General features: G+C 42.1%; 1 protein-coding gene across 4 annotated transcripts in view; it reads right to left on the bottom strand.

Moving 5' to 3' along the window:
• Positions 1-4,213: 4,213 nt before the first annotated feature.
• Positions 4,214-25,880, bottom strand: part of epha4l (eph receptor A4, like) — a 56,734-nt gene continuing 35,067 nt past the window's right edge. Inside the window, exons 6-18 of one of the 4 annotated variants that reach the window (XM_039782807.1) lie at positions 23,245-23,369; positions 22,943-23,102; positions 21,797-21,902; positions 19,276-19,331; positions 18,705-18,818; positions 17,847-18,032; positions 14,248-14,309; positions 13,216-13,425; positions 12,912-13,061; positions 12,261-12,457; positions 10,043-10,201; positions 7,698-8,947; positions 4,214-5,799 (exon numbers count right to left, since the gene is read on the bottom strand). In XM_039782807.1, coding sequence (XP_039638741.1) covers positions 8,833-8,947; positions 10,043-10,201; positions 12,261-12,457; positions 12,912-13,061; positions 13,216-13,425; positions 14,248-14,309; positions 17,847-18,032; positions 18,705-18,818; positions 19,276-19,331; positions 21,797-21,902; positions 22,943-23,102; positions 23,245-23,369 — 1,640 coding nt within the window. In that variant the 3' untranslated portion in view covers positions 4,214-5,799; positions 7,698-8,832. Of the gene's footprint in view, positions 5,800-7,697; positions 8,948-10,042; positions 10,202-12,260; positions 12,458-12,911; positions 13,062-13,215; positions 13,426-14,247; positions 14,310-17,846; positions 18,033-18,704; positions 18,819-19,275; positions 19,335-21,796; positions 21,909-22,942; positions 23,103-23,244; positions 23,370-25,880 lie in introns of all 4 variants that reach the window. The other 3 variants (XM_039782787.1, XM_039782794.1, XM_039782802.1) reach the window with 3 other exon arrangements.

Here is a 25,880-nt window from a genome sequence, read left to right as displayed (position 1 = left end):
TGCCGCAAATGTCATTCAGTTTTGTCCTACTCACATTTATGTTCAGGACCATGGCATGTTTGAAAACAGCCATGTTTTATGAGGTGCCGAATAGTGAGTTCATAAACAGAGGAAACCTTTCTTTTACTTCATCCAGGTCTCCCATGGAATCCCTTTATCATCCCTTACATGTCCAACTTCCATTACAAAATAATAGTCTACCATCAGCTATGCAAATCTGTACCTATGTTGTGTTTTGAGAAATATGTTCATAATGAAAGTATTGGGCAAATTAAAAATTCTCATCTCAAAGCAATCCATTTAATAGTTACTGTATACATTATATTATATATATATTATATTTCAGTTTGGAATTGTGGACAGACAAGAAAAGAGACAAGAAAATTACAAAACGTGGACATATTTTTTTTTAACGATGATGATGACGATGAGGAATCATTTTATTTCAGTTAACATACATGAAAGAAACAATTATTTTCCACAATTTGCCACCGCAGATAACCGAAAAAAGAATAGGCTGAAGCCAAGGCTTATTTTTGCCTATCCTATCCCATATATAAGTACCAGAAAAAAAAACTCTTAGGGAACATTTTTTGCTTTTTGCTTTTCTTTAAGCCCTTGCGAAAGAAAGCAGAACTCTCCTCTGCATTCTTTGAAAATCTTCACTGAAGATTCTCATATAGACATCTGTTTTATTACTTTTAAGCATCCTTGAGTAAATGTTCTTAAATCTGCTACCAATTACTTTGTCTTAAAAAGTTGCCACCCATCTTTCTTCTCTTGCTTTCCTCTCTTCTGTCTACCTTTTCTCTCTTTCTTTTTCGTGCGACTCAGGGCTCTGTTTTCCCATGTTTGTTTTATTCTCTGATACTCATTCGTCTCCAGTTTATTCCAATTACTTACAGGAGACTCTGGTAGTAAAAAAAAAAAAAGTTGCCTTTAGGCTGGGATGCAACCAAATGAGGGTGCTTCAGTAGTAAGTGCTTTTTCATGTTGTCGGTGTTTGTCTGTGATAGTTTCTGCTCTGGTCTTTGCTGAACCAAAGCTGCGTTTGACGGCTACACAGACTGCGTTTGCCTGTAAACTGAGAGAATTCAAACTAAATTAAGAGACTTTCTGTCATGCTGCCAGAATTTGCTATTGTTTTGTTACTACATAGGCATTTTATAGGCCCTTTATGGGTATCGCTATGTGTTGTCCATCAAAAGTCCTCAGAAGTAATACCTTGCAGACCAGACACAAGGTCAACTCTCTGCTCGAAGCCTCTCGATCAATATGCTCATGACGTTTGAGAGGCTCTGCCCAGCTATTTTCCCACTGAAGCTTTTAGCTTTCGTTGTTTTCTTCCCCTAGCTTTTCTCTTTTTTTCATCCGTCCCCATACGTCATGACAGCACTCTGTTTCCCTCTTAAATCGTCCTTCACCACAAGAAAAATGCCAACCAATCACCTGGAGAGTTAAGAAAATAAAACTCTAGTCTGAGAATTGGTTGAAGCATCTGGGGATTAAGATTGAAGCGTTTGGATTATAGATTGTCATATTGTGTGGATTTAAGGACGTACTTAAGAACGACGACACAAAGGACAGAGTAATCATAATGTCAGTGTGAGGGGTGGCGCCCCATTGTGATTGGCTTAGAAGAGGACGGGCGAGGAGGGGTTCTATCTTTCGAATCAGGAAATTGAATTATGAAACAAAGTGACCCAATGAAAAGGGTTGCGGTGACAGTATGGAGCAGCGGGGGTTAAGCCAGTTTGAAAGGCTGGCACTTCATATGAAGGTTTTCTTTATTAGATTGGTTGACAAAAGCATTGTGGCTGCTAACTGTGTGTGTGTGTGTGTGTGTGTGCGTGCGTGCGTGCGTGCGTGCGTGCGTGCGTGCGTGCGTGCGTGTGTGTAAAAAGGTTCTAAAGTGGTAGGATTGTTGTCTCTTAACTTGGTCTTCACCTTAGCCCCTTTGTGTGAGAGGGTTCACTGAATTAAGTTGTATGGTTAGTTTAAGGAGCCCACAAATCCCAAAGTTTGTTAACTAACTAACACAAAATATTGGATGAGTCTGCAAAACACTCAGTGCCAATCTTTTTCAAATTCACGCTTTCTAGTTATACTTGGCCACTATGGAATAAGGCTAAGGGGAAGATTGTGGCCATGAACACAATGACCTATGGTTGAGTTGTAGTTAGTTTGGCAAGGTTTTTTGGTCCTGATCTCGACCCAAGTCCTATAATATTGGGTGTCTGCCAATACAGAATCCAATCAATCGATACTAGTTTTTACCAAAATTATACAGCTGCCCAATGCACACTCAAGCTACAACCTTAAAATTATCTCTGCATGGTAAATTGAGACAGCTAGCTAGACTATCTGTCCAATCTGAGGAATAAATGACTAAAACAACTTTTGAACCAAAACAAGTTCCTTCCCGAGGCTATTTTGCAGAGGCACCGTTGCTCCGTGCGGAGCTTAGTGCCTCCCATGACGATATGGATTGGTTTAAAGAAATCCCAATAAACCAGAGCACGTTTTTCTCCCATTCTGGAATGCTGTGTGGACTAGCAGACCCTCCTCCACAGCGCTGTGAAGGAAGGTCTGGCAAAGCGAGACTATATGTCCAATATGAATGTAAAACCATGCTAGCATAAGCCACATTGCAAATATTTCTTTGTAATGTATTGTAGATCTGAAAGTTCACATCAGTGCTACATAAACTCAGTAATTATCCAACTATTGGATGGTCTTTTTTTCCCACCAACTATGCTGTATTTCTACCCGTTAAAAAGATCATGGGTTGAAATGCCTGGGAGATTTTCTTGGGCCATCTCCCTTCAAAGTCAAAGTTAAAAGAGAGGCTTTACTGACAGAGGTGCTAAATTGTGCTGGTTGTGTTAAGAGAGAGGTAGCATTCCAGCCGAATCATGGACACTACGTGAACTTTCAACAAGACTCCGCTTACTTTGGTTAGCCAAGTGTAGCAGACAGCCAGCATTTCCTTATGTGACCTGCACTTTCAATCTCCCCCTGTCTGGGTTTCTTCCTCTCACTTTGTCTTTTTCTGTCCTCCTTTTTGTTTTGCAGTCAGGACTGCATTTAGCACTTTTTTTACTCCCCATCCTTTTCTTTCAGCAACACTCCATCTTCTTCCCAGATGATCAATCCTAACAACTTTGACGATCCCCTGACTGAGTGAAATAACTTGAAAACCAATTGGTTGTTTCCCAGAACAAGATTTAAAATGCCTGCTTAAATAACCCCTGCGTATATATGCATGCTTTGTAAATGCATTCTTTTTTCATTTATTTATGACATTCTTTTGAACATTCAAACACCATGCCAAGTTGTCAAAAATCAAAAAAAAAAAAAAAAGTCTTCCCAGTTTGGAGCAGATTTATCAAAGTCAGCCCCACTAATCGTTTTTCATCTTCCCCTCTAAGCTTGCCAACAATCTGTGAAGGGGGCACACTTTCCCTTCGAGGCCGATAAAAATCTCCCACTGCAAACTTCAGAGCTTTAATGTATGCATGCCTTGTGCTGGTGATTTCTCAGGAAATGTGTAAAACACCATTTGGCTCAACGTTGGCTCGAGCCCCGTTTCTAAAACCGTCCTCTCGTTCGCCCCTCTCTCCCGGGCCCTTATCAAAGACACAGGATAATCAGTGGTTTATCGCTGCTGGAAGTAAGTCCAGGAAGCAGATGTTGTTCTGATTAAACACACACACAAACGCACCACGCCAAGTGAGTGGCGCTCGCTGCTGCTCCAAGGCCTGAGAGGAGTTGAAGGCCAAGTCTTGGAGTCCAGAGTCATGATATCTGCTGAGCATGTGCTGCAGAGGGGACACACTGCCAACTCACTGGCCCTTGTTTTTTAAAATTATGTGTGTTTAGGTTACAAAGAGCGAAAGTGAAAATTAGAAAGCAAAAACAAGGCCAAGAAACTGCTTGATGTGCTACCTTGGCCTCTTCCTTCTGTTAGTAACCCCTCCGTTATCTGTAATCATATAAAGCAGTAATAAATGCGTGATAGTTAGGTCATCAGCTACAGACATCATGTCTGCTATCACTGATGACAATGCTGATGGCCTCTGCATCAGATGCTCCTGTGTGTGTGTGTGTGTGTGTGTGTGTGTGTGTGTGTGTGTGTGTGTGTGTGTGTGTGTGTGTGTGTGTGCGTGCGTGCGTGCATGTGTGTGTGAATGAATGAGAGGCAAGAAGATCATCATATGGTTTCTACTTTATTAAGAATGCACTTTGGCACCCCTTTATTTTCTTCACTTTAGGCTATTATTTTACAAACTAGATATAAAAGGACATAAATAAATGACATAAGTTACATGTACCTAGAGCTCCTTGACAAAAAAAAAACAAGGCCAAAAAAAATATGATCATGTAAAAAAAAAAGTACAAAAAAGATTGAGAGAATGTTAGATCTACCTGGCTAGATCATATGGCATCAGAAGGCATACAATGACAAACATTAACTCTTGCGTTTTGTTAATTTTTTTCTTCTTCTTTTTTTCTCAAATTGTCCAACATTTAGGTAAAGGAAAAAAAAAATACAGTACATTCTGGTTTCCTTCTCCTTCCCAACATATCTTGCATATTTCCAAACAGGTCCTTTTTCAACAGATAAAACCCAAAAGAACAACGCATTGCCAAAAAAAAAAAAGGAAAGAGCAGTAGAGCTGTATTAAGGACGGAGGTGTTGTTGTATTATATGAAGCGTCATTTACGAGTTCAAAAACATTCGAATAAGTATAGTTTAAAGACTTAAAGGATAAAAAAAAAATATTGTCCATTGGGTTAAACCTGTAGCTGTATGATGTGCTCTGGAAAAAATAAAAAATAGTCAACAATTTTCCCTTGTTAAACACCTTTTATCTGATCCTTTGTTGTGTACAGGTGCCTCGTTTTAAACTGCTACCATTTTCCACAGAGGGCGAAGTTTCCAACATTTTCTCCTCATGAAGCTCGGAGAGGTTAAATTCTCGTCTGTGTTCGGTGTGTTTCTATGCGAGGGAGGCTTTTAGTCCGTGTCTCTGTGTGTCCATTTGCAAGCCGCTGTTACTGCCAAGCAGAAATTGTTCCAGAAAGCATTCCAGAAAGCTGTTTAATAAATGCTGTTGCTGAGTTCGCACGACAGGAGCAACACACCTTACATCATTTTTTTGTAGACGACACAAAAGCAAAAAAAAAGAAGAAATATTTTCATGTCAAAAACAATACATCTCTGTTATCTTCTCTTCCTCCACAGTGGCATGAAAATTACTGATGGTACTTCAAAGACGTCACTCATACGGCTGGACACACACACACACACACACACACACGCACACACACACATCCGTGCACATAAGTCATCACATTCGCACGCTCAAATCAAACGTTTGTTACTTTACATGCAAACAGAACAAAAAAAAAGAAAAAGAAAAAAAGAAACTATAAAAAAACAACAGCAACAACAACAAAAAAACACAAAATAAAATGAAACTTTCAAAATAAAAGTACATTATCCGCTGGAGCAGGGCTTCTCGATTATATTACATTCTTCATATTGTCTCTTTTTTTTAAGCTGTTTTAATCATTCATAGTAATTTCCAGTACATGGCTGGATGGCCACAAGAGCGTGGTGGCTAGTTTTTAAAGTTAACGGTGGACGTCCTGACGCTCAGCGATGGATTTGTCATCTCGGTGTCCGGGGACACTCCAAGGAGAGGAGGGGGAAGCAGGAGAAGGAAGACAAAGAGGAAGAATTATGGTCGGGGCGATCAGGACCGGGATCCTGTTTGTGATGGACGGCAGCAGCTGTGGAGAAAGAAAAGGGGGAGGAAAAGAGAGGCTGCATCAGTCATGGTGGTTTTGAATATAAACAATTTCTGCTTGGCATCCAGTCCTGACCAACCCAACAATACTGCTCTCCAGCTCCAGCTCGATGGAATATTCGACTCGTTTGCTAAACAAAGTCGAATGCCAAAGCCAGAGCATCCTAAGATTGGGGGCGGCCGCCCCACAGGGGGAAAATATGGATTTTGTGGCAACGATGTATTAACTTGTGTGCACCACATGCTGCTGTGTGTACATAATATATGAAACATGTCCTTGACTTATTGGCACACATCTAACGCATACCAACAGACGTTTAACTAACTTGTGTATTAGAGGAATTCTCCATGTATAGATTCAATAGCCATTGCAACCGCAGAATGCTTTTTTGTAAAGCCAACTGAAACAAATCCTTTGTAAAGCCTTCAAAATGTATTCATTATTTTTTTATTTATTATTTATTACAGCTATTGTTTCATGTTCAAAGAAAGCCTTATGCAGCACTTTTTTGTATACATGGATTTTTTGATACATGAAATAAATGCTTTTAAACTGAAACATGTACTGCTTTATACTGTTGTTTATACTTTTTAATACCAAACAAATAGTGTAAATAGGATGCACAAACTATCAGAAACATCTCTCGGTATAATTAAATACTATTCAACTGTAGAGCTAAAACTGTTAGTCGAGTAATCAATTAGCTGATTGATATGAAATTAATCTGGAACAATTTTTATAATAGATTAATCCTGTCAGTGTTTTAAGCAAAAATACCAAACATTTGCATGTTTTAGCTTCTTAAAATGAGGATTTCATGCTTTTCTTTATCATTTATGAAAGTTAATTAATTATCTTTTGGTTTGGAACTGCTGGTCAGATAAAACAAGCTATTTGAAAACATCCCCATGGCTCTGCAAAATTATAATTGGGATTTCTCACAGTGTATGGACAAAACAATTAAGCGAGAACATAATTAATAAGGCAAATTATAATAAGAAAAATTGTTAGTTGCAGTACTATTTAACACCACCCCAAATTACATCCTCCAAAATGACCATAAAATTGAATTTGAACCTCTCTAAACAACAAAAATAGAACATTATTTTTGATTGATTTATTGCAGGGCTGTTGTATTAAAGACTGCATTCGTTTTAGCTAGTTTTACAGAACCTAATTAGCTCTGTGTATAAAATAAATCAAATCAATTCCGCCACATAAATTAAACTAAGTCTTCAACTTGCTTACTAAGCTAAAGCCATGTTTTATTAACTTTTGTGCATGTGATCATTTGTGTGCATCAATAATGATCTTCTACTCAGAAATTCCCAAAATATCCACCAGGCCATGAATTGACCATGAAGAGAGAACAATATGTGGTATCTGATACATTAAAATCAATCAAAATGAGCGTGACTTCTATCTTAAGACCTTCCTGGTACCATGGCAACATATTGGTGTGTTGGCTCAAGAGAAAGCACCTTCTCTTCTCTCCTGGAAATGTGTTCTGGAGCTCTGGTGGGCCCTGTTTGGCTGATTGGGAGTCAGCCGCTGATTAATTCTTCTCATTACCGTGCCAGCAGCATCAGGGCCGCAGACTGATCACAGACCAGTGGCTATTGATCTGCTCTGGCTGCCTGAGGTGGCGCGACCCACTTGTTAATTAACACAGCTTAAGGAGCTGAGGGGCCAGTGATTAGAGAGAGAGAGAGGGGGGGGGGGTCTAATGAATCTTTTAGGCACTCCGTTGCTAGACATAGTTCATATTGGAAGCATACTGCAATAATAAAGGGAGGTGTAATCCAATATCTTTGTTTTATTTTAATAGGGCTTTTTGTGCTGAGTCTAAGTAAGTAAAAAAACAAATAATTGATCCTCACCTTGATGACGATTTGAGTAATCCTCCGTGTATTTTCTTGTTTGTTTTCTTGGCAGCGATGATGATGCTGATGATTCTGATTCATTCTGCATCCATATTGCCTCTGTTGCATTCTTTTGTCTAAAATAAATCTTGCCGATGCTTTCCTTCATTCTCGCGTCCAATTTTGAAAGCCACTTCAACTGGTCCAAACAGCTGTCCATCAAAAGTGGTGAGGAAGAGTTGCTGGGTCCTGGCAGAAGTGGGAGGCTGGGGCTTTAAATCAGATCGGGAGATGAATGAAAGAATCCAAATTGTGTGTTTATCTGAGGTGTAGGGGGGGCATTTTTGGGAAGACAGGGGAGTGGAAAGGCTCCTCTGGAAGATCAAAGACATTCTCAACAATGTCCTGAGGGCAACAAAATACAGCGTTCTGGGAGAAAAACAAGGCCAGAACAGAGCAAAAAAAAAACACAAAAAGCTCCGTAAAATAAGCCCTCCCCTGCACTGCCATCTCCCCTCGGAATCCAACCCTCAACCTCTCAGAGATTCACTGTTTATATATGACGGTCAGGATCCTCCATTTTGTTTGCGAGATATCAAACAGATCCAGCTGAGAGAGAACAATGGCGGCCGGGGCAGCCTGCGAGTCCCACAGAAACAATTCATGTACAATAAACACAGTCACAGGAAATCAAAAAAATCTGCTCGGTGGAATATTCCAGAAAAAACTTCCAGAAACAACACTCTGCCAAAGAGGAGGAAGAAAGGTACGATTCCCCTCTCCCTTGCTTTTCCATCCAGACCATTAAAGGCACTCCAGATTGGCCTTTCGGAAGCACTTTTCCAGCCGTCCCTCCATCTATACATAAATGCTGCAGAAAGAAGTGTCCCATTCTCCAAAACAACAAAAAAGGGCAAGGAAAAGGTCTGATTTAAAAAGAAAAAAAAGTGCCATTTTTTACCACTTTTTTTTTCTTCATCAACAGTTTCTTTTCGTTTAAATCCAATTTTAAAGTGCATGGATGAGGTAAACTATTACTTCATAGTTTATTTGTCTCTTTTTTTTATATTTCATCTTTTTTGTTATTTATTTATTTTTTTCATAAGAAACGAAGTCGCTTTGCTTCCTTTTCCTTTTTCTTTGTTTAAACCTCTCAGACGGGAACCATTCTGCCTTGCATCTGTTGCATTTGGGACAGCATTCCCTGGACGCTGGTCAGGATCTTGTTCTGGTGTGCTGCCGAGGTGATGCCTATGCGAGCCATGTCCCTGCAAAGGATGGGGAAAAGAACCGTTTAGGACCTGGGGCAGCAATAACAAACACACGTAGGCCTGATCCACATGATGAATTTTACAGCCTTCCAGTGGAAACTGGCCTGGCAGTTTAACTGCTGTATGAGGAATTTAACTTGCCAACTCAGCAATCCTAGTTCTGTAATCTTAAAAGCTGAAAAATGAAAATATTACAGACAAGTGACAGGGACTGAGAAACATTTAACACATATAGACTTTGCAATATATGTCACAGATTGATTCTGCTCTAATCACAAAGAAGTGTAATAATAGTTTGACATTTGGGGGAATACATTTAGTATCTTTCTTACTGAGAGTTAGCTGGCAACATTAATACCACTCTCATGTATGTACTCTAAATATGAAGCTACATGCACAAACTATATAGCACTTAACCATTTTGAAAAAAAACACTGCTTGTCATTCTTAAATTTCATTTGTCAAATTTTAGAGATGTTGCTAGGCAGATAATGTATTATTGTACGGAGCCAGGGCTAGCTGTTGCTTCTGTTTACAGCTGGCTGCAGCTTTATATTTATCGTACAGACATGACAGTGGTATCGATCAGCAAGAAAGTTAAGTATTAAGTGTCTTTCCCAAAATATTAAATTATTTCTTTGATAAATTTAACTTTGTTTCAAGAGTGAATTACATTTTTTATGTACTTCAAAATTAGTCTTAAAGATTTATTTCTTAGTTCACAATTATTTCTTGAAAAAAGCCACAGTTATTTAAATATGTAGGGCAGAGTCATGTTCTTGCAATTTCTTCTTCACTGCTGGAATAACTTTGACTGATAACTATTGAGTCTTATTTTTCATCTCATTCTTCTTCAATAACTGAACAATTCAGGCCATCATTTGTGACATATGACTTAAAGCTGTAGACACATTCATTCCTTTTCTCATATAGAGAATTAGAGCCTGAAGAAAATGTCCCACTCTATTTACAGCACTCACTTGCTATAAGAACAGTTTGTTTATGTGTGTGACTAGCTTGCACCTTCTTCTCTTTCCTTTTTTTCTGTTTACTTCTTCCCTTCCTCTCTCATATTCTCCCCTCCATACTCACTCTTGTGTCATGTGGACCACCGCCTCTGGAGTGGTGTAGCCGGCGGCGGTGAAGTTGTCGCTGTATCTCTCCATGCCAATGGCCTGCAGCCAGTCTTCCACTGTGCCCACGGCCGTCGACACCTCGGGGCTCCCTGGCTCCAGCAGGGTGGTGTTAGGCCTAGTGGGTGGAGAAGAGAAAAGTAGAGAATTAACTTCATGAACTTAAGTTTCTTAGGATCGACAGACGTTTAGTTCTTTTTTTACAGTCAGTGTTCGATGCTTCTGTACTTCGGTCCAGCACGTAAGCTGTATCCCAAAACCATGATATATGCAACTGTCTGTGCAAACAGACAATAAAAGTTACATTCTGTTTAAGTGCTTTTGACTCGAAAGGTAATGATCCACTTTCGTACACAGTCTGGAACACCATTGATTTACGACAGCAGAAACGCCAAAATTACAGGAAGAGTTTCCTCGTTCCTGACTATGATGCTGCACTGTAGTTTTAGAAGCGTGGGACGCATACACCTTGCGCGATGACAGATAGCTACCCACGAATTGTAAAATGCACCATGCTACATTTCTTTCTAGCTATTCCTCCTCGATGGACTCAGCAGCTCTATTGGGTTAAGCTCTCTTTCGTGTCCCTATTTTGTGGGTCTTACTGGAAACCGAGCCAAGCCAAACACGGTTCCTCCTGGTTGTGACTGACACAGTTAGTTAATATTTATTTTACAGAAAACACAACCTGGGCACACCTCTGTGAGTGTTACCACACGGTTGAGTTCCTCCTCACGTTCAGATATTCATCGGCAGAGTTACCTCCCACTTTTTTCACTTCTTACTTTCTATTTTCCCCCTATCTTTCCTTTCTGTTGAGCATTGCAGCAGAGGTGTCGGCCATGAAACATTTACATGGGGCCGGTGAGTTTGAGTCGGAGGCAGTCTCGTCCTGCTCTGGTAACTCTCTCACTCTCACACACACTCTATCTGTCTTTATCGTTCTCTCTTCTTTAAGAAGGATGTTGAGTTGAAGTGTGAGAACAGGATGTCGGACTCTGTAATTCGTCATCTCTACGCAGTAGGTGGAAAAGATTATGCAGAAGGATCCATTTTCACACACACACACACACACACACACACACACACACAAACACACACACACACACACACACTCTACTTTCTCCTTCCCTCTTGTTACTCTAAAAGCTGCATTTATAGGATTCAGTTCTGCTAATTACTCTACAAGGACTCTCGCTCTCACTGTGTCCCGTTAGGTGAGTATGTGTGTGTGTGTGTGTTTGTTGTGTGTGTGTGTGTGGTGTGTTGTGTGTGTGTGTGTGTGTGTGTGTGTGTGTGTGCGGATTGCTTGCATGCGCTCACACACTCGTTAAACTCAAACAGACTCCCACTGGCCTGCATCGAGTCTGTAAACACACGTAGGTCATTCTTAACACATTTAGCCGCTCAAGAGTAATGGTGTCGGAGCTGTAGGGTCATGTTTGTTTTTAACTCAGCGTTACATCGTAATTCCCCCCCCCGCCCCCCCTGTTAGAGTACCTACATTCCTGAGTGTACAGCACCATTAAAGCTAGTTTGCAGAGAAATCCATTACGGAGGGTGTTTGTGCTGAAATGTGCCACACATGCTGGTAGATAATGTTTAATGGGGAATGTAAATACCAGCGAGAGAACAGGAGTGTGTGAGTGTGTGATTGTGTTGGTGTGATAGGTAGACCATTGCATACGTAATGCATTGTGCAGTAAACAAGCTGCATATGTGTGTTTATGCACATTAGCTTCATAACACAACGTATTCGCTGGTTGCCTCTGTTTAGCTTATTTTTTAATTCTACAACTTTTCTATACTTCTATGCAGCTAATTTTTGGTTTGAAAGTGTTAATTTTTAGCTCAGTTTGCAGTAGTTCAGTCAGGCTAAAATCACACTAATTAATGCAAAAAAATGTGTGAGATAAACTTATATAATATCCATATTCCTAAATAATGTAACCCCTCTATAAAAGTATGTGACAAATTATCAAATCAGATTTACAACATAACTGTAGTAATATCTTGTAGTATAGCCATGAGGTTAACCGTTTTATAGAGACTATTTATTTCTGCATGGCTAGATGGTAAGAGGTACTGCAAGTGAGAAAATATGTTTCCGTGATTTGTGTGAACTGACCCTTTAACACCACATCTATTTAGCATCTGTCTGTGACCTGCCCTCTCACCTGACAGCGGCCTCTCCCCCAGTCCTCTTCAGAGTGTTTGGGTTGCGGATCAGCTTGTCCAGCATGTTGACGATCTGTCCGAACTTTGGCCGGTCGGCCCTCTCTCGCTGCCAGCAGTCCAACATGAGCTGATGGAGCGCCACAGGGCAGTCCATGGGCGGGGGCAGCCGATAGCCCTCATCAATAGCCTTGATCACCTAGACAGTAGATCAGTGCTGCTGTAAGTCACTTTGTTTCTGAGTTTGTTTGTGTGGAGAGTTAAATTGAAAAAAAAAAAAAACTGTAGGCAGTTTGATTACAGCTAAGCTATGTCTTTTTTTCCACCTAACTTTATACCTATTTTTAGTCACCTTACTAGGCACCTACGCAAGACATTTGCTTATGCATAATTTCAATTCTATATCATCTTTAGTGCCACTAGAATTGTGAATTCAATGTGTAATGAGAAAATGGTATATAACAATGTTTTTTATCACCCCTGAAGGTAATTTGATTACATAACCAAGTTAAAATGATGAAGTATCTTTTAAAAATGTTTGACAGTACACATGCAACTGGGAATTATTTGCTCAAGCTCCAATATCCCAAACGTATTCAAGCTGTTTATTATTTATGTTTGCCTGCAGGTAAATTACATTTCTCTAGACTTACGTCTTGGTTACTCATGTCCCAGTATGGTCGCTCGCCATATGACATCACCTCCCACATGACGATGCCGTAGCTCCACACGTCGCTGGCCGAGGTGAACTTCCTGTAAGCGATGGCCTCCGGGGCCGTCCAGCGGATGGGGATCTTCCCTCCCTGTAATAATTGAAAGATGGGCTGATAAATGAAAGTTGAAAAGCCGACAAGCAAGGTGACACGCACACAGACCACTGAGTAACTGGACACATGTTCACCTTCACACACACACACACACACACACACATACACACACACACACACACACACTCACCCGGGTGGTGTAAGCAGCCTCGGGGTCGTCCTCCAGCACTCGGGACATGCCAAAGTCGGACACCTTGCACACCAAGTTGCTGTTGACCAGGATGTTGCGAGCTGCCAGGTCGCGGTGAACGTAGCTCATGTCTGACAGGTACTTCATGCCCGATGCAATTCCACGCAGGATGCCGACCAGCTGAATCACTGTGAAACGACCGTCGTTCTTCTGCAGAAAAAAAAAGCTAAAAGTTTAAACACTGTGTATCATATAATTTTACTGTCATCTTAAATGTTTTGGAATGCATTCAACATGTAACTGCAAAGATTATACTTATTTCAATTTTATTCCACTGGCAATAATTTTTTTCTGTTAAATTAAGGTGACCAATACTGTTCAGTTATACATGAGTGAATTCTATCTCAGTTTTAATAAATGGTTAAACACACAATAAGACACTACAATGTAGCTGTAATGAAATATGGGGACATTTGTTAACTTATATTACAGCTCAGATTGTTTTGTTACGTACATTAAGTGCTTATTTATGCATTTATTCAAAAGTAAAAATCCTTAACATTCATAGGCTGTATATAAAATGTAGTAAATAGTATCTTATCCACATTATAATGTAGCTGTAAGCAAATGTAGTTATGGTTGTTGGCAGAAATATTACTATACAAACATCCCTATATATTTTTCAACAACCTTAACTCCATTTGCTTACAACTACCATTGTGAAACAGGTTTCCAAGTGCTGCATATTCCTTTTTTAAACACTATGTGTATAATAACTGGATAAAGTAGCTAAGCACCATCTAAAACCCAAAGCGTAGTGAACCCTGGAATCACAGAGGTGAAACCTGCGCCAACTTCCTTGTCGAAAAAACACTAAGTTGATCAAGGAGAGGATAAAGATTAGGGCGAATGTTTGTGAACGAACGCTTGTAATTTCGGGGGGATGACATTACAGCGATTAGATTGGATCAGCATGCTACAGTCGTATCGCACGCTCACACACATGTGCGCAGACAGAAACGCATGACTGACCCTCAGGAATGCATCCAGCGATCCGTTTTCCATGTACTCTGTGATAATCATCACTGGCTTACCTAGAGAGAGAGAGAGAGAGAGAGAGAGAGAAAAAGAGAGAGAGAGAGAGTGAATGAGAGGCAGATGATTATAGAGGTAAACGATGCACATCACAGCCCAACACAGTAGGGGGTTTCTCGGGGGAATGTGTGTGTGTGTGTGTGTGTGTGTGTGTGTGTGTGTGTGTGTGTGTGTGTGTGTGTGTGTGTGTGTGTGTGTGTGTGTGTGTGTGTTAGGCCATCCATCTCTGTCCCATAGTGATTTAATTAGCTCAGTGTTACGGTTGCCCTGACATCCCCGTTCTTTCCCTTCACATGCAGAGGCATCTCCACTGAAACACACCACACACATACATACACACACCATCTTGTGTTTATGCAAATATGAACCGACGTTGGACTCCTTATAATAAGTCTCATCACAGTCACCCAGAATCCCTCTGACTCGCTATTTATGTCACTCACTGTCCCTTTGCCCTCTTTCTCCTCTGCCAACTTTTAGCGCATCTGTCACTCTCCTGCTAGCTCCTCTCTATTGCTTTCTTTTTTCTCTCCCCTGGCCTTTTCACCTCATCCCTCTGTCTTCCCCTCTCTGTCTCTCTTGGGGGAGCGCCTGTGTCTTTATCTGAGCCAGGGCAGGCGGTGGGGATGGGGGACAATCCCTCTGTGGTTCTCTGTCTGTCTTTGTCTCTTATTGATGAGGGGGGATTGCGGTCATGAGGAGGAGAGAGAAAGAGATAGGGAAAAAAGGAAAAGGAAGAGAGGGTGGCTTGTTTTTGTCCCAAAATGGCAGCAAGCTGGTGCCTAACCAGCCATGCCAACAACACATGCTGAAAAGTGCTGCCAGAAATTCCTCCTAGAACAGCGCAGCTCTTTGCGTTCCATTTCAAGTGGCACAGTTAAGGTGGACTAAAAAGCGTATTGTGTTAAAGAGAAGTGCTGACTTAAACCTAATGCCTAGAGGGGAGGTTATGTTGAAACTCTCGTGCACTCCAGCAGAATGCCTAAAGCAGCAGAAAGCCAGCCAAGCGGTGGCAGCTGAGGTCTTGAAGGTGAAGTTCCTCCACTCCACAGCAGGCCTCTCGCCATGCCAAGAGGCTGTCAGTCACCGCCTTACCCACCGCGTGATTGGCACTCCATTAATTATGGGGCGCTCCGGCGATGTCCCAAAAAGAGGAAGTAGAGTTAAAGTTGGGGGAAAGCGGGGGCCCTCTTTGTCAGCCATCTTTGTTCCCTTTGTTGCTCGCCTCTGCCCCGGGGCCACCGGTGATTGACAGCTCCCCAATCAAGTCCGAGGAGCGTCTGACCTGCGACCTTAAACTCTCGCCTTCCCAGCCCCGCCCTCTTCCTCCCTTCCCATTTGCATGCTAATTCCTTGTTTACTGAATACGCCCTGCTGCCTTTGGCAATGAACTCTGGGCAAGGGCCCCGCCAGTGGGCCGATTATCACCTGCCAACAAAACAGGCAAAGGGGAAAAACGCAACAGGGGGACAATATTGGGGGAACGTTGGGCAAACGCTCTCTGGAGGCCCTGGCGTTTGCAGCTAACAAAGATCTGTCTTTAAATGCAGGTCTTTTTTTAAATTAGCACGCTCTTACTTTATGTAAATCAGCTGTTAAACATATCACGTCTCATTTCAAGCTCCAACAGAGGCTGGATTTTAATTACACACTAGCATGATAGAAACATTAAGTCTATACAGGCTTCAAGATGCTGGACTACAGCCAGCAGTCCTTGGTGAGAGATTTTTGCAGATTTATGTATTTTAGTGCCTATTTGGAGTTCCTCCATAATTAATAAGGCTTAATTGGCTCTGTTGGACATGCCAGCAAACTGAGGCCAGATTGAGAATTCCTTTTAACTTGATTGTAATGGAGAGGGGAGTGCAATTCAAATAATGGATTTTTAATAGATTCAACTGACACACTCAAGTGTAAAGGACTAATTTGCCCAAACCTTGTGTCAAGCTCTCAAAAGTAAGAGTGGATGGAGGTAGAGTGGTAGTTTTCGTGTTGATCTTCTTGCTTTGGCTCACCATCCTTTCTGTCACTGCTGCGTAGCTCATCTGTTTCTCCTTCATCTCTCTCCCTCTGTCTCGCTCCGTCTCTTTCTTTTTCAGCCTCCGGTTCAGTAGTTCTACCACCCTCTGCTTTCTCTCTCTGTCATTGCCACTGTTGTTCTCTGTCTTTCCTTTACTTCATCAGCTCCTAACTGCCTTCCTGTCTTTTTCTCTCTGCATCTCTAGTTGTACCTTCACTGTCTGCTACTTGTCTCAGATTTCTTTTCCTTCCTCCTGTCCATCTGTCCGCCTTTTTTATGTCTTTTTCACTCCGTCTCTGTGAGGTCTTAGAGGTCATCCCCCCCGTGGTGAGAGGTGTGATAGGTGATAAGCAATTCTGCCTGTGCTAATGTTCACTTTCAGCTCTGGCAGTGTGTGTGTGTGTGTGTGTGTGTGTGTGTGTGTGTGTGTGTGTGTGTGTGTGTGTGTGTGTGTGTGTGTGTGTGTGTGTGTGTGTGTGTGTGTGTGTGTGTGTGTGTATACAGTGTGTACAGTGTGTACAACAGTGGAAGAGACGGTGTTATCTAGCACAGATAGGGCCAGGCTGCTGTGTCACGACACATTAAGGCACTTCATCCATCTAACCCGAGCTGAGGCTGGCCATCAGCTATGGTAACACTCACGCTCAGACACGTGCAATCAAGGGTGCACAAATGCCGACATGTGCTGACAAGAACACATACACACACACATACACCTCTAGCCTAACAAAAAGCAATGGGGGAAGGTGTAAAAGGTAGGGAGAAACAGAGAGAGTGCCAAGGGCAGAGGGAGGGAGATTTGGCTGGTGTGTTGTGGCCATGCAGCAGCAGATAGAGAAGGGATAGGGTATCACTCCCTAACCCCAAACACATTTACAGCTGACACCATGATTAATGAGCTTGGTGCAGCGCTACAGGGCCTGTTCCTGGACCCATTACACCCCCTCCCAATTGCCCAGCTACCTCTGGCTCCACCTCCCCCTCCCCACCAATGCTGGACCCCTTCAATCTGGACAAAGCCCACCTGGGGATACCCACGGATGGGATGTTCGGACAACACGTATATGTGCGAATACAGATCTCGTAGAACATATGCAACTTTAATGCTTGTATGTCTTTGGATATGCCAGCATTAACACAACGCCACACAAACACACACCTTTGGCTAGTCAAGATTGGTTTGTCCCTACACTCACCCTTTTCCAAAGTCACCCAAAACCGCAGACGTAGTTTGTAATGATTTATTGTTACGTTATTTTTTAAGGGAGAACAGGGACAGCAAAAATGAATGTCCTTCCTGTGTTATTATAAAAGTCATTGTGTGCATAAATATGTGAGCTGAGTATTATTGCAATTTCCTGTAGCAATTTAATTTCTCCAAAAAAGATTAAGCTTACTCGAAAAGCGATAGAATGATGCACCAAATTATGTTCTTCCCATCATTTCGAAATGGAACAATTCTCATGCTACACGCATCTGTACGTAAAAAGTAAACAAAATCACATGATGGACATACATTTGGTGACCACGCCCTCAAGGTGAATGATGTTGGGGTGGTCAAACTGGCCCATGATGCTGGCCTCAGACAGGAAGTCCCTCCTCTGCTTGTCGGTGTAGCCGGCCTTTAGCGTCTTGATGGCCACGCAGATCTCCCTCTTGCCTGGCATCTTCAGGCGGCCGCTGCAGACCTCGCCGAACTCCCCTGAAAACACACGCTCGGGTTAAAAATGTGGAAATGATGATACACAAGCACTCCGATAGTACAGTGCGAGGACTATAAATCACATTGAGAAGGGAGTGGGTGATGGTGCGTGCCTATGTGTGTGTTTTTGTGTGTGTGCAGGTTAGAAAGGGTCCACTTTAAACATTGATCAGGGTCTCTAATCCCTTACTCCCCTCCATCCCATCACCCACTGGAGCAGAGAGAGAGAGAGAGAGAGAGAGAGGAAATGGGTATTGATTCTTTATCTTTATTATTTTGTCATTGGTTGACTTTTCTCTGGCCACAGGAATAGAACAGACAACATATTTAGCCTCCTCTGAGTTTTTATTTTTTTACTCATTGAACTCTCTAGAGGCAGACCAAATGATATTGTCTGAGAAAACAATGTTTTCTTTGTTCACAAGCAGTGCATATGTTAGCATACACAGAGAAACAACGACATGAATCACTGAGAAAGATATGCTGGCTGCAGAATATTTGCATGAAACGAATACCAAATATACTATTATCCCATTAGGTGGATGCTTTTATCCAAAGTGGGTTACAATATTACCGTTACTGCAAAGGCTGTCCATAATAATGCGTTTATAATAATTAATGAAAAATGGCAGAATGTACTGAAGTTGCTGGATTGAAAGCAAAACTCCTCACCAATGCCAATAACTTTTTCAATCTTGATACAGGAGGCGTCAATCTCTTTGGCGAACTCGCGGACGGCTTGGTTTGGGTCCTCATAGGTAAAGGGGTCAACGTAGATCCTCACTCCTGAGGAAAGAAGTTTGCAAAGAAAAATAAAGAAGGGAGTGAAAAATGAAGGTTAATTCATTCTGGCAAGTACACTCCATCTGTTCTTTATTTCCATCATGCTGCAGGCTATACACCGCCTTCCTCTGTGGAACCTCCTCCTCCTTTCTTCTCTCCATACCTCGCTTCACACTCTGACTCCCTTGCTTTTCATGTCACTATGGCTGACTCCAATAAAGATGGAGCTCATTAACTTGAAATGTTTGTTGGATGCAAAAAAAACAATGCTGATGACCTGGTAATGAGGAGTTTGGAGCATGTTAGGATGCAAGTACATTATTTCAAAAATAGTTTGTTTTTCCCCCCATTTTATGGGCTTCATTTGCGGTTTAGAGTGCATCCACATGAAAACACCTGACAGCGTTAACGTTTTATTTTAATTATAGAGTGTGTAGGTGGAGTGTTAACTCTGATTTACCTTGATGTAAGTGCTTCTCTTCGTCAGAGTCCTGCTTGGCCTTGCTGTACTTACTCCTTCTGGGGGCAAAAACAGCAGGACGGTCAGTCACAGTGACAGCAAAAGTTTCAAACGTCAGAGAGAATGTGTCACAATAAAAAGCAGAGCATCTCATGTAAAAACAAAAAATAATACTAAATAATAATAATGGAACACAAGTGTCAATTCGGTAAACACTTAAACCGAGACTCCAAACCCACTTACCCCCCTAAACCACACATACAGTAAACTAAGTGGCAATACAATCCCTGATTGCTGATCAGACATTGATATTCTTGTTATTCATTAAAGGGAGCTCATTAGACAGAAAGGCAGAAACTGCTTTTGAATGCTAGCCTAACGTGATTTTTAGAGTTGGTTTGTCTCAGTTAATAATTGTTTTTAGTTATGAGGATGTTGGATGAAAATACTTTGATACGATTTTATCTCTGTCTGTTAAATATGAAGCTACAACCGGGGGGTAGCTTAGCTTAGCATAAAGACTGTAAGCAGGGAGAAACGGCTAGCCTGGCTCTGTCCTCCTACAAGCACCTCTGATGCTCACTAATTAACAAGGTATATTTGATCTGTTTAACTGAGCACAAAAATGTAAAAAGCGTAGTTGAGCATTTTGCCCAAAGTGTCGAATTATTCCCTTAAGTATAAATTAAGGGAATATACTGTTTATAATTAATGTATTCATTTAAATTAGCTCCTCATTTACCATCATTTCTCTAAAAACAGTCAGCAGTATTCATTTTGCCATGTTTTTAGGAATAAAAAAAATAAATACAGCTATGAGTGATATATGAACAAATCCCTCAGTACAAACCTTCAGAATAAAATAAATATACGTATTGTAAAATTCCATACATTTTTATTGGAAACCCCATTTTACATACACAATATCTAATCGAATCCTTAGCATCCTATACCTTGTATAATATACATAAAACACGCAAATGGAGAAAGTACCGTAAATGTTTTCTTTCCACTAGTCTAAAAGAAGGCTTGTTATGGACAAAAAAAAATTATTCTGTCTTTCTGCCTGACGTAACTGGCTTTAAGTATATTTTGCATAAATAATTCAGTACTTACATTAAAGTAAACTTAACAAATGTTACTCGTAATCGACTATTTTCACATTGTGCTATTACTACTTTAAGTCAAAAGTATCCTGCTGCACTGACGGTTTCTGAAGGGCATTGGGCATATAGCAGCAAATCAATCCGAGAGAAGATGCACTTAAATCCCTCTGAATCCCTCAGGCAGCCTGACACCTGTGCTTATATTGATGTGTTGGGTCAGTGGTGGAAATGACCAGATGTGCGGGACATTGTTCTCCTCTATGATTGTGTAATGATGGTAAACGGCTACGTGATTACAGTCCCTCCCCACAATCACAGGATGGCCGCAGCAGCACAATGACAGTGGCCGTCACATTGCATATAAAAAAGGCTGAGACAACCACCTGCTTGGCTGGGGAGAGAAGCAATCACATGGAAAGAGAGGACACACACACACACACACACACACACACACACAATCAACAGCCCCCTTCACTCCCCATTATTCTCAACACCAATACACACATGCAAACAATGATTTGCTTTCCATATAAAGAGGCACACTCACACAAAAAAGGATCAACGAATGCCCATAAAAAGGTACTTACACACACGCGCAGGAATCAACACACAAACAATTAACACTCCCCTTCCCACAGTGCTACCACACACATAAAAACAATACTTTTTTCACATAAGGATGTGCATACACATACACCCCCAACACATCCACACACACACACACACAGATAGGGGGAGTGTGGTTAACACCCTGAGGTGAGGCAGCCCCATCTGCATGTAATCCCATCTGTGTGACGGTGCTTTGTCCTGCTCACTGGTTAACACCCTGAGATTGGGTCACTGCAAATCCACCTGATGCCTCTCTGTCTCACTCTCTCCGTATTCTATCTCCTACTTTTCATTGCCCGCTTATCTCATTGTCCACCCTCCTATCCCTCTCCCTCTATTCATTTCTCCTCTCTCTCTCTCTCTCTCTCTCTCTCTCTCTCTCTCTCTCTCTCTCTCTCTCTCTCGTTCTCTTTGCAGCCATCAGCAAGGCATAGCGGGAGAAAATAACTGGTGGCCAGGATTACAGCCGCTAGCTGAGAGATAGAGGGATGGAGGGATGGGAGGAGCGGGGATGGATGCAGAGGACAGGGAGCGAGGGGTCGCTGATTACATCTTTTCAGCTGTCGGAGCTGTCAATCACGTCTCCGGTGTGGCGAGTCATCACTCATCTCATCTGTCTGGCTCAATGTGTGTGTGTGTGTGTGTGTGGTGTGTGTGTGTGTGTGTGTCTGTTTGCGAGTGTGTTTTCGAGTGACATCCATCTCCTGACAGCTATACTTTTACCCCGGCGCTAAAGCAAGACATCCCTCATCTGGGAGGAAAGAAGGACAGACAGAAAGCAGAAGGGACAGCGGGATGAAGCTCACCTTCGGCTGATGACGAAAGCACTGATGAGGATGATGAGGAGGACCACGCTGCCCACCACTGACACCAGTAACACTGTGGAGTTGGCCCCATCGCCGATAATGGGAGCTGGAACTGAGGAAAAATAGAAGAAAGATGGGGGAAAGAAAAGGAGAGGAGCAGAGGGAGGGAAATTAAAGAGAAAGGGAGGGCGGTTGGACAGAGACAAAGAGCAAAGTCAATATCACTGCGCGCGATCGAGTCGCCGCACATGAAAGAGCCTGTGTACATTCTGTGTTTGTCAAAGTCATTGACCCCCCCCCCCCCACACTTCATGCCTGTGTCTCTCTTCCTATTCCATTGAGACAATGCTGGCCCATTAGCATGTGTGCTTGACCATGTCATTATCATGCGCTGCTGTCTCTATCTGCATTACAAACAGGACACCTGGGCTAACAGTGGAACTCTGTAACCCTCTAGTCTACGCCATAATTTCCCATTAAAAGTTAATATCATACAGCATAATATTTACTAGAGGAAATCAGATATGTAAAAAAAAAAAAAAAAGTTTAGTAAGCTTAGGTTTGTTTGATGACATATTATTGAAATTGTCTAGGCTCTTCAGTCAAAATAATTCAAACTCTTTGGCTGCACTGCACGAGTCTATAATAACTGGAGGGTCAGTGCGGTATAAGAAGCTAATTTAAAATTTTCAGATCACAGTCCACTTGCTGCTACTGTTATCTTAGGGTTTTATAAAGTGTTAGTGTCTGGTGGAAACACAGAACACCAAAATAAATTATAGCATTCATGGCTACTAACAGTAAGCCAAAAGTCCCTTTCAGCAGTTCCAACTACAAATACCAGAAATGGTATCATTCTTCAATACACATAGAAGTTGAACCCTACAGTAGCTGGCACATTCACTGAGACTCATTGAAACTTGAATAATGTAACCTACTCAAGTTGCTAGTCAGGTGCTGGAGCACAATATCATTTATCTTTTATAGACGTCAGCTATTTTGATTAATGACTACAATGAAAGAGACAAACTCGTAAAAGATGCTATCATTGCAGGATTTCGCAGAGCTGGCATCGAGCCTCTCTGGATCTGCAGTGCACTGATGTCATCATGGCAGGCTGAGCAGGAGTGGCGTGGCTGAACTCACCCGAGTTAGTCATGAACTCAAACGGGCCGCTGAATTCCCCATAGCCGGCCGCGGTGCGAGCGCGCACATGGAACACATAGGAAGTGAGGGGGGTGAGACCTTTAATGTCGGTGTTCCTCGACGAGGTTTTTATGATTCTGTAGCTTCTTTCATTTTGGTCCTGAGGATGACAGATGGTGAGACAGAGACAGAAACAAAGAGAGAACAATCAGATGCGGTGTGATGTTCATACAGTCTTTTGAAACGCATTGCTATTCTTTTGGAAATTCTTTCATCAGCAGAAACTCCCATAGGACCCTCACCTTCTCATAGTACTTGACCTCATACTCCAGGATGACCCCGTTGGCTCTATCCGGTGGCTGCCAGGCCAGTGAGATGGTGTGTCTTGTGATATCCTTCGCCTGGATGGAAGTCACTGGAGAAGGAGCTAGTGAGATGATCAAAGAAAGACAGAAAAAGCTATTTTAGCCCATGCTTTCTCCCAGTCCTCCATGTTATTTCAGCCTTTGAGACACCATGTCTGTTTTGTGTTGCTCTCCTAAATCCCCCACTCTTTGCTCCTGCTGGGAAAGTCAAACAGTGGGCCAGGCCACAAGGCAATCACTTCCATTTGTCTTTGAATTTGGCTTCCATTCAAAGTCGGAGGCGTTACAGAGCTGTATGGCCACAAAGCTGAATTGCCAACGCTAGAGTGTATGGCAACACTCTACTTTTGAACTAATGGTTGGCATCAATAAAAGTGATCCAATTTCCTTTCGGCTGATGCTAGCGTCTCAGCCACTTTTCCTACAAGCTGGCAAAATAATGTCTAACTTCATTTTCTGCAGATACTCAGGTCACCCTGGGAAACCTTGTGCTGCTACAAAGTACGCCTCAGAAAGCTCAAAATGAGCTTAACGCCTTTGCTTTTTTTGTCTTCAAGAGTGCAAATCAATTGGTTTTCATTAAAGCTCCAGTGAGCGATCTTATCTCAAGCCCTTTCTGCTGCGGCTGATAATGAGGCCATATTTCAAGCAGCCGCGCTATCTGCGTTCAGACGCCTTTAACATGTGAAGGTTAAAGCACAGATAATGGCTTACACTCATCTCCTCCCTCCAGTGTGTCACTGCTGCACAAATCAAACCTATCTTCAGGGAGTGTGACAACGCTAAAATTGGGTCATACACACTCTTGACGCTACAAAGAAAAATCCATAGGCGTAGGAGAGATAGTGTTGTAAACAGCGAAAGACTCATGCACAGATTGAGTTTTGACCAGAGAAGAGCATATATGGTCGGGCAGGTGGAGTTATAGACTAAGGAACAACAGGTGACACGGATGAACACACAACTCAGGTATGAAAAGAGCTCAGACACAAACACACACACACACACACACACACACACACACACACACACACACACACACACACGCACACACACAACACACACACACACATCTCCAGCACTTCCTTTGGGAGATTAAACCCCCTCTCGCATTAACAACTAGTATCCTCAACAACCAAACAACCTCAGTCATCTATTCTCCACAGAGCCAGAACAAAGCACCACCAAAAAAAAAAAAATACATTTCCACTGATGTCCAGGTAGCGCTTCATTGTGGCTTCTGCACTTACAAGTTCACAAGGAGTGAATCTTTGACCTCTGGTCCTCAGTGATATTGTAACCTTACTCGTTCCAGACCATCTGTCTTTTAAAAAATTACAGTGGGATGATTAATGAGGGGTTCACGGTCCACCGATTATGATTGCATTATCTATGACATTATATGCATTCTCATCACTTTGAGCAGGGCCTCCAGGGAACCAAACCTTTAAGCTAACGCTAACAAAACCCTGCTTTTAGCTGGGGATTGAGTTCAAACAGGCCTGGAATTCAAGCACCAGTCTCGGATTGAATTTCAGCAGGGTGAAGAAGCAGTTGTGGGAGGGGGGGGGGTTGTGACTGGTAGGGGTTGAGATGGAGAGGGATGGGATTGCAGACATCTCTTGGTAAATAGATTAACCGAAGGTTGTGTAATCCTGTTGGCCTAATGTGTTGCGTCTCCGTTAAACAATTAGATGGTGGCCATTTGTATCCCTCCGATCAATCTTACCCAGCAGCGAGAGCCAATTTGAAGGCCCTCCTGGGGCTGACCGGGGACGCATTGACTCAGAAAGAAAACCACTAGGAGGTCACAGGCCTTTGTGCCCCCGAGGTAATCCACACATCCATCTTTCCTCCAAAGATGACAGATATGGCGATTTAATCGTGTTCGCCTCCTGTTGTTGCATTTTTATTTTTCCCCCGACTAATATGAGGATAAAGATGAGAGATTTCCTGAGTGGTCCCTTCTGAGATTCCCGAAGCAAGAGGCAAGCCAGACACACGATGGGTGATCCATCAAGGCCGAGTTTTCTTTTCTTTTTTTAAGATAAATTATGAACGAGGAATGCCTAAAATGCAATGTTATGTAAAATATTGTCAAACCATGCATGCACCAAGTGTACAGAGCTGATGCAATACTTAACCTGACATGTCTATCTTGAATAAAGACAAGACTAACCTGAAACTGTGACTTGGGCAGGCCATGCTAGGCAAGCTGGCACCTCTGTCGATGAATTTAAATATGTGGGACAGATCTGTAATTTCTTACTGCCTCCTGAGCGCGTGGGCAAAAAACGCTGGTGGAATAATAAGTGTTAGACGCAATGAATATTCAGATCTCATTTCTGAATTGTGCGCTCCAAAAAAACACTTTCATAGCTTGCAACACTTGTACACACACACACACACATACAGCACACACACACACACACACACCCAGCAACATAAAGGACCTCATTACACAAACAGAAAGATAGAAATGCACATAGAAAAACACCTAGTACCATTATCTCACACAGACAGCAAAAAACTCTATCATGTCACCCAGTGACGGACTGGCCATTTGGAATTTG

This window comes from Perca fluviatilis, chromosome 2 (assembly GCF_010015445.1).
Source record: "Perca fluviatilis chromosome 2, GENO_Pfluv_1.0, whole genome shotgun sequence".
Lineage (NCBI taxonomy): Eukaryota > Metazoa > Chordata > Actinopteri > Perciformes > Percidae > Perca > Perca fluviatilis.
Note: the sequence above shows the minus strand (reverse complement) of the source record. Positions and strands in the feature narration are given on the sequence as shown.